Source organism: Branchiostoma floridae, unplaced genomic scaffold (assembly GCF_000003815.2).
Source record: "Branchiostoma floridae strain S238N-H82 unplaced genomic scaffold, Bfl_VNyyK Sc7u5tJ_162, whole genome shotgun sequence".
Taxonomy (NCBI): Eukaryota; Metazoa; Chordata; class Leptocardii; order Amphioxiformes; family Branchiostomatidae; genus Branchiostoma; species Branchiostoma floridae.
In genome coordinates this window covers 1-16,042 of record NW_023365787.1, presented here as the reverse complement: position 1 = coordinate 16,042, position 16,042 = coordinate 1, and the positions used below count along the sequence as shown (strand labels likewise).

The 16,042-nt window shown below is 41.2% G+C and overlaps 1 protein-coding gene across 1 annotated transcript in view; it reads right to left on the bottom strand.

The window, feature by feature from the left end:
- Positions 1-16,018, bottom strand: part of LOC118408499 (fibrocystin-L-like) — a gene marked incomplete in the record, with an annotated part of 28,940 nt that extends 12,922 nt beyond the window's left edge. Inside the window, 21 exon segments of the mRNA XM_035809314.1 lie at positions 764-831; positions 1,266-1,390; positions 3,806-3,964; positions 4,386-4,535; positions 4,992-5,100; positions 5,632-5,754; positions 6,064-6,212; positions 6,578-6,659; positions 7,179-7,321; positions 8,703-8,866; positions 9,462-9,595; positions 10,256-10,375; positions 11,061-11,192; positions 11,898-11,984; positions 12,423-12,597; positions 13,163-13,233; positions 13,814-13,939; positions 14,506-14,639; positions 15,202-15,294; positions 15,722-15,832; positions 15,988-16,018. Coding sequence (XP_035665207.1) covers positions 764-831; positions 1,266-1,390; positions 3,806-3,964; positions 4,386-4,535; positions 4,992-5,100; positions 5,632-5,754; positions 6,064-6,212; positions 6,578-6,659; positions 7,179-7,321; positions 8,703-8,866; positions 9,462-9,595; positions 10,256-10,375; positions 11,061-11,192; positions 11,898-11,984; positions 12,423-12,597; positions 13,163-13,233; positions 13,814-13,939; positions 14,506-14,639; positions 15,202-15,294; positions 15,722-15,832; positions 15,988-16,018 — 2,486 coding nt within the window.
- Positions 16,019-16,042: the final 24 nt, after the last annotated feature.

The following is a 16,042-nucleotide window of genomic DNA, read 5'->3' as shown; positions in this document are numbered from 1 at the left end:
CCAATACCCTGCCATTATGCCAAATGACCCCACATCCCAAATGCAAAGTTATCCAGATTTATATTCAAACATCAATCTACCATACACCTTCAGATAAGACAAAGGAAGGAGAAAAGAGGAGTGAGAAGTTTTTAGAGTCGCATTTCTTACCATCAACAGCCACTGTTTCACTGTCACAGTCCAGGGTCAGGGAGGGTGAATCCCCAAAATCTCCGCCTTCCAGAGTCAACGTCTCGTCACCTGTATTGTATAGCAAGGGCATATCTTGACGGACAACGTTCTAGATATCCCATATCAATGTATCAGCATCACAATATACATTTAGGTAACAACTAATGATGATATATATGAATTTGTAAACTGTATACAACACATGCAATATTTCTCTTTGCAATTGCATTTGGCAGATCCTTTTGGTTAATCGATTACATTCACTAACTATACGTATACAATCAATGATTCTGCAAGTGGAGATTGCAATCAGGGTCTCTGTCATCAAAAATTGCCATCAGGTTCCCTGCCAGTACAATGGCAACTCTATCAAAAACGTTATCAGCATTTCTACCAGTAAAGATCACGATACCAGTCTGTGTTAACAGTGGCAATCTCTGCCGATAGAACTGCCAATTCTGCAAGATCATAATCTCTACCCTAACATTAAAATACCCTCTGTTGTTTATTTAAATTTTTCTCACCTGCCACTGTGATCTCTGCAGGGGAGTAGCTTGTGATGATTGGAGTTCGAGCCTCGTCGTAATTGAACTGGTCAGAACTGGTCAGTACAGCGTCGTTTGGCCCACTGACAGTGACATCCACGGAACCTGCAGTCGACTGTAGATCACACAATACACTTTAGAAAGCCTTTATTTAAAGTTCCTTTGAGTACGTAAGGGCTCAAATACTTTAAACTATCTGGTGAAGTTACCATGTGAAGTTTCCTCACCAGCTCACCTGCACCACTCATATTCCTTCTATTTTAAGCTATGATTTTTCTGGCTAGGTTGAAAGTTTACCCCATAGAGCACGACTTTATGTCACCCCATGTTCCCACACAATGTTCTAAACTCTTAGCCAAAATTCCTACCCTAACGTTAACCCTGAACCTACTACTGACACTAACATACAATTAGAGGTGTCAAAACATGATGGGTTGTCCCTGATTGAAATGCCTTCTGCCAGTGAAACATTCTCTTCCTTTGAACTGTTGAGATTACCACACCTTGTGGAATGTCCATCTTTACAGAATGATGGAACAATTTTCTCACCGCTGATGGCACCGTGCACTTGATCTCAGTGTCGGAACGGGAGACAACGGGACAATTGTTTTCACCAACTTTGGGGATGTCATCATCTGCGAAGCCATTTCCTGTGATAGTCAGTTCGACACCACCTAATGGGAGAATTGCAAGAATGTCAGATTGAGCTTGTGAAACTATATACAGGATAAAGGTTCTTAACGCTCATATACAAATACACACGTAGACACACACAGTCGCACAAATACAGTCACAAACAAATATACACATACACAAACACACACATACACACTCACATTACACACACTCACACACACAAGCATACAAATGAACACACACACAATCACACACAAACACACAATACACACACACACACACAGTCAATATACAGTCATACTCTCATATGTATGCGCAAATGCACAAACGCAGACCCACTCAAAATGACATTTGGCACACACACAAACACACATACAAAAACACATACAGTCAAACCTGTATTAGCGGCCACCTTTGCATAACGGCCACCTGCCCATAGTGGCCACTTTTTGTCGGTCCCTTGGATTCGTAATGATTAAGAAATAGGCTTAGCGGCCACCTGTCCAACGCGGCCACGGCCACACGATTTCCGGTCCCGCAGGTACAAAAACACTGCCGATTACGGCCACGCGGACCGCTGATCTATGCTTCGGCACGCGTTTGGCCATGTACAGCAGCCGTATCGTCACCCTACACCGGATTTAAAACCTCTTTGATTTATTTTCAAAACAAAACTTCGTAAACTGGCGCTACCCATACCCGCTGACAAACGAGGTCATATAAGGTCAATAGACGACACCAATATTACGGAGGTAAATTGCGTTAAAGTTACGTTCTAATACACTATCGCTTAGGTTAATTTTCATCACAAAAACTTTCTAAATAAATTGTTACAAAGACAAAATGATATGAACTTCAGACTATGGTGGATTTTATTCTTACATTTATTAAGAGATAAGTCTAAAATGACGAGACTTTTCTTGTGAGTACCACATTAGCATAATGGGCGAATCTGACGTGTGAACGCGGGAGGGAACACACGGACGGCCAAGTATCAAAGGATACAAGACGAAAGATCAAAGAAATATGACGATACCGGTCTCTTCAGACAATATCAACTGTAGAACATTTAAAACTTTTTATAGCTTTTGTTTTCTTAATACATATAGTGTAAAAATCATTGCAGTACATGTAACGTAAGGTTACCAGTTTACGGTCGATTTGTTGACAACGCAGTTTTACGGAAATCGCGCAGGCAGAAATGAAAAACTCTCATTTTGGAAGATATCTTAGTCGGTCTGCCTGAACTTCTGTGTGGTATAATACTTCTTCTGAGTTGGATTTATCGCCGTGCGAGCTGCTTCAATAAACAAGCCTGCAGCCAAAAATTCTTTAAGGGTGACCAATTTACGGTCAGTTGGGTGTTTCTCCCTGTGGTTATTTTTCTAAAGGTCATGTAATTGATCATTTCCCATAAAAAGTTCCCCAAGTAGTTCACTGAGATAACACAGTGGATGATTGTTTACATCGACGCCATGCCGTGCACTTTGCATCGCCGCTAAACGTACCGGTCGGTCATCTTTGCCCCAACAGAACGCCACTCTTAGCACCATATTGTTCCACAACTTGCACAATGGTACTCATTACGTCGGCGACGCATTTATATGTTTTTTTATCAAGAGGATATAGATAGTTATTGGCCTTGAAACGCGTTCAGTACACATTGGCTTCCTCATGCCGTGCCCTCCCCACATGAATTTGGCTAAAACAGCGCCCCTTAGCGATTTTGCCCTGCCCTCCAATGCATCAGCTATGAACTGCATAGTCACGTGGTATAACATGGCGTTCGAAAACTACCGGCTCGGCGACGACAGTCATTTGTTTTCGTGTAGTTTTTAAGACTTCCTTTGGATAACATGCATAAAATCACCATGAATTCTTGAGATAAGAACTGCAGGTTTGGTTTCAGACGATGTTGCAATTGATATAGAGTTTGTAGGATTTAGAAAGAGGCCGAAGTTAGCGGTTGAGAATTACGATCAAAGCGGGCCATCTGTAACAGTGTTCTACGATCATAAATCGTCAATTTAAATTGTTGTCAGGCTTTTCAAACGTTTATTCGGCTGCTTTGCTGGATGCAGACATATATCATAAATAAGATACATGCACATAGATCCTATAGACGTACTTCTTGCCTACTGAAGAGAATTTTATTTTTCACAATTCACCTCGAAGTCTGCACCGCCCATTGAAGTGACCGTAAACTGGTCCTGCACGTAAACTGGTAACCTTACGTTACAGTACTGTATTATGTGAATAAAGATCAGTGGGTACTAAAACCATGTGTAACTTATTGTTTGTGGTCAATTAATTAGCATATTCTCTATAGGGGCCACCTCTCTATAGTGGCCAATTTTGACCAGTCCCTTGAGTGGCCGCTATAGACAGGTTTGACTGTACAAAAACAAACACATACACACACACATCTATAATAATAGATTATAGATGCTCACCACCTAGCCCACAGGTAGTTGGACTGATGCTGGTAATACCGCCCAGGTAGGTGAAGGAAACGTCTCCGGAAGCCTTCCCGTTGGGGTTAGCATCTGGGTCATCTCCGTGGGGCAACACCTTCACTTTCACTCTCTGACTTCCCTGGCCAGCACTTCCAGCTGAAAGGGAAATTTTGGATCTCCATCATCCTTAGAAGAAAAGCCTAATACTAACATTATTAACTTTAACTTGTTTTTACATGTAACAACTGAAGGGGAGGGGAGAGGGATTTTCCATTGTCAATAAATCAAAGGGTCACATTTTATAGGCTTTTCACTAACATTAGGTCAGGAAATGGTGTCATTAAAACTCAACCACTGTAATGTTTTGGTCCCATTTCAAAACCAGGGCACAGCAAAAGACAACAAAACACACAGAACATAATTTAAAGAAATAGTCATGAGCATAATTTGTATTGTATATTCCTTGAGAAACAATTTCATTTTTCAGTTCTGCAAATAACCTGTCTGGGCAAGGTTTGTACATGTAACCATAGCATAATGGTTAAAAATCAAAAGACAAAAGAAGCTAGATACTCACTTGTACATGTGATGGAGGTTTCAGTACAGGTGGTTGGTGTACACATCACGCCTTCCTCCGTATCCTCCGAACGACCAATCCTAACCCTGTTGTCATCACAGTTTGTACTGAAACCTGTCCCTGTGATCGTAACCTCTGTTCCTCCAGTCCCTGTATGGGGTAATTAACAATATCTTTGTATTTTTGTTTGGCCAAAGCCAGCCAGATAGAGTTTTATTGGCTCTAATATATTGTCGGTCAAGATAAAGTTAAGTCACGTGCTGGACAGGACTTTGCAGAAATCTTTACAGAGGATGAAACAAACTGAACTGAACTAAGAACAGAGTCCTTCCTGCATCAGATGGTGCATAGGGTAGCACCCATCTCCGTTTCTGTAGCCTTGGGCCATCGCTACTTTTGTGCAATCACTACAGGAGGGGGCTAGTCCACTGGTAGTGGTGCGTGTGTGTTCAACTACTCTTTTTCAAATGATAAGTGCTAAGCAGAGAAAGTAGCATGATCATGCTATCTTTGGTATGACTCGGCCAGAAATCAAACTCATGACCTACTAATTCCAATTCAAACACACTAACTACTTGGCCATTGCACCATCTTATAATGTAGTACCTTGGTCAGGTGAGATGCTCGTTACAGTGGGGGTCCTGTCCGCTGCCCAGCTGAACCCACAGCCTGAACCATCACAGCGGGATGGAATGCCGTTGATGAGTACTTCCACCTGAAACAATCATTGCTTAATTAGGTCCCGCTGGTGGCTGGATCTAAAAACCTATGATCTCAATCTACATTGTAGTTTAGTTCACTGAAGAGCTAATTTTTTTCCACTGGTGAAGACAGAGAAGGCAGACGCTATTACACCAAGGAAATTCCCCTACCTTTTTTCGAACAGTTACAACAGCTATATAAATGATGTCCCATCCGAAAGACTGCAATCCTTTTCAGTAGCACGCATGTCGGGTGAGCATCTGATTCAACAGCCAAGACTCAAACACATGGCTTCTAGGTCCATAGGCTAAGCAGCTACCTACTGGACTATGCATGTTACCGTAAACTAGGACTACGCATGCTACCATAAACTAGGACTACGCCATGCTACTGTAAATTAGGACTACATATGCTACCGTAAACTAGGACGACGCATGCTACCATTAACTAAGATTACTGCTGGTATTGTCTATGGTAGCATGGTAAACCTGTAAGACCCTACTAAAACGTCTACTACATCAAAATCATGTAAGAGAGCATTTACCTGTGGAGTGTCATGGGCGGTACGCGTCATGCTCCCAGGGATCTCATAGAAGAACAGGCCACCGTCATCCACGGTCTTCACTTCAATCTCAACCTCATCTCCTGTCAGACTTCCCCCATCCAACTGTAGAACAGGGAGGCTTTGTCTTCACAAAATTTCTTTGAATATCACTTTTTTTGCAGTTATTGAATAATATTATGTAGGTTTATCCAAATTCTGCTATAATTGTCAATTGAGTTAAAACACAAGGTAGCTCAAAGTGCTATGCAAAAACATGATGTTTTTCAAGTAGCTCCACTAGCCTCCAGTGCAGCTTTGCTATGGCTCGCATTTTTAACTCAATATTGACACCGGATCATTCCTACTATTCTTCATAAGTGTGTTTGGCTCTTCTACTATAAAATATCAAAATAATAACATAATTTATTGCACCTCCATCTGTGGCTGGTTTCCTCCAGCTCTGTTCCATTCCACTTCCCAAATCTGCCCGGAGCAGTCTCCTCCCAAGGTCACCTTGGCCTCAATGCCAAGGTCAAGCTTCAGCTTGTTGGCCATCTCCTCCTCTGTGGCCTCGGCTTTCACTGTTGTGTTGGGGATGAAATCACATAATCACATTGATTTTACTCTATCAAAATTAAGTGCACTAACAAAAGTTTCTGATTACATGTGCGTAGCAATTACACAAGAGAAGTGTATGGTAATACTGGACCGGCGTTTTCCTTTTTTTGCTGGCCTGAGAGGGCACGATAGCACTGACTTAGCTATGATTGGGATTGTGTTTTCACTGCAAAAGCACCACCTACAAAAAAAGTACATTGGCTAGACATAAAGCAATGAGAAGCAGCACTCTTGTCAGAATGTCTAAGGAAGATGTCCAAAAGACATTGTTACAGTGACTGTCAAAATTAAAATATGATTTCCTGTAAGATAAGTAGCAGTACTGTACCTGAAGAGGTTTGGCCATCAAAGCTGATGTCAAAAGTGCCCTGGACTGGAGGACTGCCTGCCTGCTGCCGTGTCACTCCACCCTAAAAGGAAAAAAAAAATTGTATCCTCATCCATAGCTGGACTGTTACTTTCCCACTTAAATCTTGTGAATCTAGGCTGATTAAATTGTGCTTACAATTGCCTAACATCTGCCTTGAGGGACCAGTTATAGTCCAGCGGAGTTTGTGTTACACAGACTACATGTAGTTGTGAATCAACGCTTAGATTTTTCAACCAGCTTCAATACAATGACGGATCAAATATTGAGCCTGTCCACATTTTAAAGTGCATTTTATATATGCAGTGTGATGTATAATGTGGTTAACATATACCCCCTGCATCCCTGGCAAGACATAAAATATCAACTTATTATAAAGAGAAAACAAACAATATCAACAAGTTAACAGTAAGAAGAAGATAATGGCTTTCCACCATAATAAAGTTTTGTGTCTTACATTTTTTTGGCAAAATTGTTTCCGTAAAACAAACTCCAGTCTGACTCAGGCCTTATTTCAAACCTGAGAAATCTCTATCAGTAAACATATCTTCTTATTCTGTACCTGAGATTCCATGAGAGGAAGGTTGTAGCCACAGTTGAAGGGAACAAAGGAAACAGAGTAACCTCCAGCCACTGTCTCCACCTGGACTTCATCAATGACAACATCGTTGGGCATGGCTGCCTGGCGGATTCCATCTGCCACATCTGCAAATAAACAATTGTTTACTCATTACGTTATTATCAAATTGATATGCAAGAATCTGGAGGAACTAGCAATAGGAAATGAGTTTTTCTAGTCCAAAAAGAAAAAAAAAACAATATTAAATGTGTACCTCCAGAAAAAACTTCCATCGTGTTGCAATAACATATAAAAAAAGTACTCCAAGATCAGGGAGCTACTAGTTACATGACTAAAATTGAAAAAGTGTGGTCTAGCCACACAAGAAAAGATGATGATCTGAATAAAATTTTTAATGTTATTGTTATCAATTCTTAAATAGCACTTGCAGGAGCAGCAATTCTTCATAGGATGAACCCTGCAAGTGTCAGAATATGAATTCATTTCTTCTATACTTTAGGCCTTCATATAATATTCAACGCTTAGCTCTAACAAAATAATCAACCCTCTTTTCTTATTAGAGTAGAGTAGAGTTCTTCAGGCACAGGTAGGAACTGCAGTTCCAGTTTGGCCGCTCTCTCGTATCTAAGACACTGACATCCCAGGTAATTGCGGATCATCCAGGGCTCTAAAGTTATACGCTTATTAGATGCACTGTTCCAAAAATGATACGAAATTGGATGCACTAGACACTCTAAAGATGACAGTCCTTACACAGTGGACCAGATCCTCTGACAAGCATGCTCCTACAACTGTAGGTCACTTGGGTCACACTCTGTGACCACATGGCTTACTCTCAGTCACTAACTAAGAAATTTGGACCCCATATAATAAAGTCCTAGTTTCACATAATCGCCTACCCTGGGAGCCAGACAGGACCGGGTAGCTAGCGAGTTTTGTTTGGGGACCCAAGGCAGTCAGCCTGCAGATCTCACATTAATGCTCGGGGAGTTTCCATCTGGTGTCTCCTGCCATGCAGAGCTTCCAAGAGGGGCTGGTCAGTGCTGTGATTAATGACCCAATGCCCAGCATGTCATCCCCCACCCAGCCCAGTGCAAGACCTTATTGGCTACAGTTGATTTCAACTAAAGTCAACATGAAACAATCCCACCTCTGTTTTAAAAGGGCCAGGCCTAGACAAAAATATTTCCCACACTTTGGATGCTGTAAATTTGTAAACTGATGATGATTTGTACAGTTGCAAAGTAAACATAGTAATGTCCCCAGCAGTTGTGGTTTGAAATTTTCACATGTGGATTGTGATGCCCAATCAGGCCCAGTATGCTGCTGTGCTGGGATTAGAGGTAATTAGTGCCAGGCCAATAGTGGCCCTTGCTCTCTATAGAGAGCGAGGGATCTGACAGCAAGAGAGAAGGCACCAGACGGGAGAAGGGTAGATAAACTGTCCTAGCTGCCCGATCCCGGCTGGATCCCAGGGTAATAATTGCCACTCTTCACTACACTTACCACCAGGTGCCATTGGCTCAGCCTTTCCAATGAACAAGTTGTCGATGAAGAAGTCAGAGTCTGCACTTGTTGAATCAAACCGTAGCTCCTTGACAATGACATTGGTTGCGTCAGGGCGGGCAGTGGCAAACATGTCCTGCAAGTCCAAGCAAGTGTACTGCCATCTGGAAATGAATAATTTATGATAAATAAAATAGGATCATGAATAACATCTCTCTCCTGCCTTGTGGGGAACATGCTCAAGACTTAATTTTATATTAAGAACAGTAAACTCAGGCTATATATTGGAGCATATCAGTTGGGTACCAAGGCATGCCTGCAATTCTATTGCTTTCTGCCAGGGGTGCAACCAAGTGCAGTACAAATGTAGGCTGAATTTGTCTACCAAAGGCAACAATATTATACCTATCAAGTGGTGTTCTCGTTTGAAGTAAACCCAATGGATTATGACTACATTAGAGTTGATGATATTTATGATACTATGTGGAGAAGATCTTTATCTGTATCTATCTGTATCTATATAGCCGGTATATTATACTGCCCTTCAGCGTAACAAACCAGCTTCACAGGCACACGGCGCGGCAGCTGGTTTTACTTAATACACTGGATGACCTGTCACACTGAGCTTTTGCACATCTATCTGCAAGTGTTCTTTAAAAGTAATAAAACTATTCCTACTGTGCTTGGTGATAACATATCCAAATCTACAATAGTTCTGGGAATGTGGGAAGATGAAGAAACTTGAAGCAATGGGCATACTCTTCATTTGCAGAGAAGTCCAGGCCATCGTAATCGTTAGGACCAAACCACTCCGAGTTTTCTCCCTCCTCGCCTTCAGACCCATAGCGCAGGAAGACCCTCGACGCCAACGATCCTTTGTACGCAAAGCAGACCTGGAAGGAAAATAATCAACAGATCAACAATCAACAGTCAACGGTGGTTGTTGAAATCGATTTGATCCTTGTATACCTTAACAAAATAATATTTTGTACTGGAAGAAAGTTGTATAATCAACAAATTGTCAGTTGTAGCTGCATGATATGTGAATAAGGGAAACATACATATAATCTGGTACTGCATAATGACATGAAAAACTAGTGCTTTACCTATGAGTAAATTATGACCCTTGAAAACAAAAATTGTGCCAAAATACTAGTAAATGCCTCAGCCCTTGTGGCGTCACCAAAAATCTTTTCGTGATTAGAAACTTGACATGATAAACTCTTGATTTTGTAGATGTGAAAATCAGAATCTGGACGTTAACAGCTGAGCAGGAAGAGTAAATTTAGGGCGAGGAGTTACAAACCCAAACCCGCGTGGTCACAGCAGGCACTGCATAAGAGGTCAAAAGTCATCTGCTACTGACCTTTGACCAAATAGGCCACTACCTGATTATCCAATTTTGTCAAGTGTGCACTGATAACACCTGATTACCCAACTTTTTTCCCAAATTCAATATTCGGCGTTTTCACAGCTTTTGATGCACGTAACTGCCTGATTACCCAATGATAGCAAACTTATTGTCAGACAAAAGAATTGATGTGATACGGTACCGTTTTTTCGATGGAGATTTTGATTGGGTAGTAATCGTTCTCTGGGTCTGTGTTGTACACCGTTGTCGGATTCATCAGAGACTTCCCACCACAGAAAGGCGCGGTCTCATCAGCTTTCACCTGAGTGGGAAACAATGCAGGAATTCCTTATGTAGGTGAATAAAAAATTAATATCTACGGGAGTCTTGAAGTGTTTATGGCGTAACGGTTGCACTAGCTACCCATATGAATATAATAGTTTGTGTATTTTCTTCCATCATAAGTATTACAAGTATTCACTAAAACCATGATCTTCCACTGCAATAAGAAAACATTCTATACGGACACATATATTGGTAGGTAGATTATTGTTTCTGAGCAAAATTTGTGAGTTTTAAGGCACAAAATTTGTCACAACCGAAGGGTGGCCAAAACCATGATTTCCCACCGCACTCTGTCAGGCCATGTAAGAGAAACTAAGAAAAAAAAGCCTATACGGGCACATGTGTTGGTAGCTAGATTATTGTAAATATGTCTTCACCAAAAAGTGGCTTTGTAAACCAGACGTTCCTTTTCATGCAGCTTTTTGGCAAAGATCCATAACGTACACATGAAAACGTCATAAAAGCAATTATTACATGCTTTTGTGCATTGTATGCCAATTAGAATGGAATTGGTCCTTAACTGCAAACGATAGCGAGTTTAGAATTGACTAAACCCTTGGGGAGGACCCCCAGCGAGGCGTCACCAAGGTTATATAATGCTTCACGTTAATGTTGCTAATAAATCTTCATTAAACCGTTTTAACCCATATTCTGTTACTTACAACTGTTCCGGTAAACCAAGAGGGGGCACCGCGACCCTCGTAGTCTGTTGCAAACTTTGTGATAGCTCCGATAGGGTTTGCCACCTCCTCTGGGCACTGGTTCTGATAGATGGCCTGAAGGGTCGCTTGGACCTGTAACGAAAAATAGCTATCATATATCTATTCCAGCTTAAAAAGTAACATGGTATGAAATTGCAAAGCATCAACATGTTATAGTTTGCACCTGTAAGAGTTGAAGTTTTGTCTATACAGAAAAAGCAAAGATAATCCCACTGAAGGGGCACAAATGATTATGACTTCATAATTTCATTGGCGTTGTTAGTATATGCAGAGCATAAAGCTGTAAGGTAAAGAGCATTAGGTCAAAACTAGTAACGTTTTAAACTTTCGAATATTCTTTGACAGCTTTTCACCGATTTTTTTATGATACAAGCAAAGCTCAACATGTAAAAAAATAACTTCAGAATGTTATTGACTATCTAAGAGTTTCTTTTTTAAATTTCTTGTTTTATTTCTGAACTTCTGAAGTCTTTCCTTAGGTTCATCTTCAATGATATCCGATCTGTCTTAAGTACACTATGAATTATACATTAAGGCGCATGGCGAAAACACATGATTCGGGCCAACTTTCTTGGCCGCTTCTGACACCTTTGGCCCAACATATTAGTGTTCCCGACGTGTCTACATTTAAATGTCAATTGACGAACTCCGGACACACACGAACAAACAAACAAAATACACCAAGTGACTACAATACATTAATTTTCACGGAGGTAATGCCACAATTTTTAAAATCTTACATCTGGTGACTTTGTATAAGAAATATTCGACACTTACGTCACTGGCAGAAGCCCCGGCAGAAATGGATTCGGTAGTGACTCCACCATGCGTTATGGTGAATCCTGACCCCGAGCTGCTGACAACCTGGAAGTTGTGATAGGGACAATTAATCTTATTTTTGTCACAACACGAGGAACGTCATGCTACTGTCTTTGCCTCACTTAGGCAGCAATAAGAAACTACCAAACGTAAATGGTGCATGTTTTATTGGTAGAAGTACTTATCAAATATGCCAGACACCATTACACATAAATAAACGAGCGATTTTTACGTCATTGTATTAGTATGTATGATGTTGCTAGTAGAAATCAATACGTATTACGCTACATTATTATATATATCAACAAAATATTCAATGCATATTAATACTAATTTTCCGAGAAAGTCCTTAATGAACCCTCCAAACTTTTGAAGCGCACGCTTAAAAGCCTTCATACCATACCACAAAATATCAATGTCACTTGCAGCATTCTATGACTCATCAATATGTAGCTATATTTTGCCCTAAGTACTGTCCCTAACCTGTGTCTCCCGGAAGACCGTTGATGCGATTTTGATCTTCTGTCTCTCGTTTCTGGCATGGATGTTCTGCCCTCCCACGTAGTCTGTGTCAAACATCTTAAAGGCTACACGTTTGTCTGACTCACTGTCTCCCCCGGCCGAAGCATCACGGCGGTACCATGCCTCCATGTAGTAGCTGCAGGACAAACGATCATCTTCAATAAGGTATTCAGATACAGCAGAAACCGCTTAATTGCACGGCCTACTTGCCAGTGAATTTCGTGCAATTATCCGGATGGTAAAATAATGCGAAGTTATCCAGCTGGAACGCACCGGTTTGGAATTTTGGGATTCCGTGCAGTTAACAGAAGTGTGTGTTAATTCGTTGTGCAATTAACCGGCTTCTACCTTACTAACATCTAGACTACAGTGATCGACCCACATATAAGCAGCTTCTTGCATTGGCCTCGTGACCTGGAATGTCTGTAGATTGGCTATTCCCGATAAATACTGGTGCTGGGGGAAGTCCACTCTTTATTACATGTATGTGTTGGGAATACTCATACTGCTTCAAAAGGTTATGGGGGGATATGTTCTATAAAAAATTTATAGCCTAAATGTCATTTAGAAATGTTGATCGATGATCTACTCTTGCTGTACGTTTAATTTCACCTTTAACGACATCTGCTTTCAATGTATTTTAAAAGAAAATTCACAGAACTACCTTCCCATCATAAGATTCAATACATGTATATACGTACCTGTGTTCAGCTACTAGAGGGATCCTCGGTGAATAGCCTCTGCCTTCGCCTGGACAGGTCCACTCAGACACCTGCAACGATAGGCATGCAAGTTTGAGCTTGAAAACATATTCAAAGATGATTCATGAAATGCGGCAGTAACGTCTGTAACGCTAATTCACCTTTATCGGCGGGGTAACTTATATCCGTCGTATTCAAGTCAGGGTATTTGAGGATATAAAGTCGATGGTCGATGGATGCTAATTGCAATATCTTAAGTTAAAAGAATTGAATTTTTTAGTCAAACCCATCAATACATTCCAATCAAACAATGTAAATGTGTAACATTCTTTACGAAAGGAGTATTTTATATGAGAGTAGATGCATGCGCGCAAGACTAACTGTAACGCTAGTTTACCTTAAATTTTATAACCTTTGTGTTAAAAACAGTAGTTAAGGATATCATATTATCAAGTATCGGAAGGCGGTTTCAAACCGCATTACAGATTTAAAAGTGCAGTTTGCATCGCAATGTGACGCCACCGTCCGTCGATGTGATATTCTAAATATCCATTTTTTTCAAATCAATGTACAAAGGTTGCCCGGCAGATAAGGGTAAACCTGCGTTGACATTTGAAGTTACGAAACTTGATGTAGCGTTATTACACGTACCTCCCCACTCTCATCTTCAAAGCGTAGCAAAAAGTCGTCGGCCGGTTTGCTACAGTCAAACAGCACGAACTGGTAGGTGTTGTCGTTGGGTGGGTTGAAGAAGAACTTCGACCGAGAAATGAAGCTCTGAAGGAAGAAGGATATCAAAAGGTCAACATGTACTCCTTTGATGTCTATCGCGATGGATGTTGTGTATCATAAAACATTTCTACCTACGGTTTCAGTTGAAGAATGACGAAAAATGTTCCGTTCCCGTTGTTCTGGTAACATTTGTGATGCGACATTCATTTTGAAGGGTCGACGTTCTAATGAAAACACATTAATTAAGCAGTCGGCTAATAGTTACATGTAGTACTACCGACTCTAAACAGCTCATGACACGGAAAAAGCGGACTTTTTTTTCGTAGACGATTTGAGGTCGAAGGATTCCCATGCCAGGTGACAGAACTAACTGCATAGTACCTATACAAAGATCTAAGACAACTGCATCTGATGCGAGAGAAGTACGTCTAACTCAAGAGTGCGCGCCTTCAGTTTGTGATTGTAACGCAATCGTTCGTCACGTGAGACCAGGTGCCTTTACCAGCACAGAAAACAATGTCACGTGTTTATTCTTTTATCGGGGATTGTCAACCTTAGCAACGTTTGACCACACAGGTATTAGTCATCTGAAAATATCTCTTGTATCGTACCCCTTCGCGTGCTCCCCAGCTCATGCTGTCTCCCCACTCAGACTCTGCAGGGTCACCGGTTGGAAGGTTAGTCAGCGCAGGCATTGCCGCTGCGTCAGCGTAGGTCCAGTAGTCCTTATTCACACCGCGGTTTCCTGTGGAAAAAGGGATTAGGATTACTATCGCAAAGGACCATCACTGTATATCGGCTACGACATCTCTAACGGGATATGAACAATTCCAAAAGCTTTTACTTTTTCTTCCACCTCTACAATGCAAAAAGTGCAAAACTTGTCCAATACACAACGAAATGACCCGTCGCAGATATAACCATTTTGGACATATCCTACGCATAAGCAATATCGCCTTCAGAAAGAAACAGACACCGAAGGCTCCGCGAAGGCCTTCAATACTGCTTGATTGATAAAGTAAAACTGTACTACAATCAGAATGCCAAGATGGCACCCTATATGCTGAAATGGCTGCGGGACCAGGTCAGCGGACAAGGCACAATGAAATGGGATGTACAAGAACATAAATGAAGACATGAGTTGATGTGCCAATGACAGTTTTTGATAAATGACAACTGTACATTTGCAACAAAGACCAGTATATAATGATAATTTACTTTTATGACAGAGTATGCTCCCTCAATCTAAATTTGATATATGATGCCATTTCAGTGCGGCATGGCTAAATAGTAATACAAAACGTTACCTGGGTAGATGCCCCTGTCGTTGGCTGGTTTCGCTGGCGTCAAGCAGACAATCTCTTCATCCGTGATGTCACCTGGTCGATTGCACTCCTCCCCTAGATGTACAAAATCATAACATGAAATTTGCAACAATTCATGAGTACCTAGCGCTAGCTAAAGCTTCATACATCGAATAGAACGTTTGACCGAAGTCCTTATTGAAGGAGAGTACAATGATAAGGTCACAGTCGCATCCGTCGTACGATTGTATATGTAAACTGAGGGAACAAAATCGTATGACGGTCTACCACTATCATTTGGCACTTCAATGCAATAGTATCCACTTTCCTATCTATTTACGGCATAAATTTGCTCATTTTACAGCTGCTTTGTACGATTTACAATTTGACCGAAAACGTTTGTAAACGACCTAAAATTTATGCGCGCGAGGTTGTCCTCCATATAATCAAATGGCCTTACGAGTGGAAAAGAGTGTAGTGCAACGGTCAAAGTCGGCAACTCATCAAATAAAACACAACGTACCTCCAACATTGACTACCGCATTCTGAGTGGTGGAGTCAAACCATTCTCCGCCGATGGTGATAGTGGATCCTCCCATCTCACTGCCAGTACCGGGACTCACAGTACTCACCTCTGAAAACATGCAAAGCATAGCAAGTGTCAAGTTTTGTGAAGTACCTGATTGTAAGAAGTTTGAAACAAGATCTTCTTGACAAGCTCAGCTTTGAGTAAGCTTTGTTTGACAAGTTCAGCCTTAAGCCAGAACAGTCATGAACAGAGATGCTTACTTGCGTAAGTCTCGAAGTTGTAGACTTTCATGTCTGCGCCAAGCTTCTTAGCCTC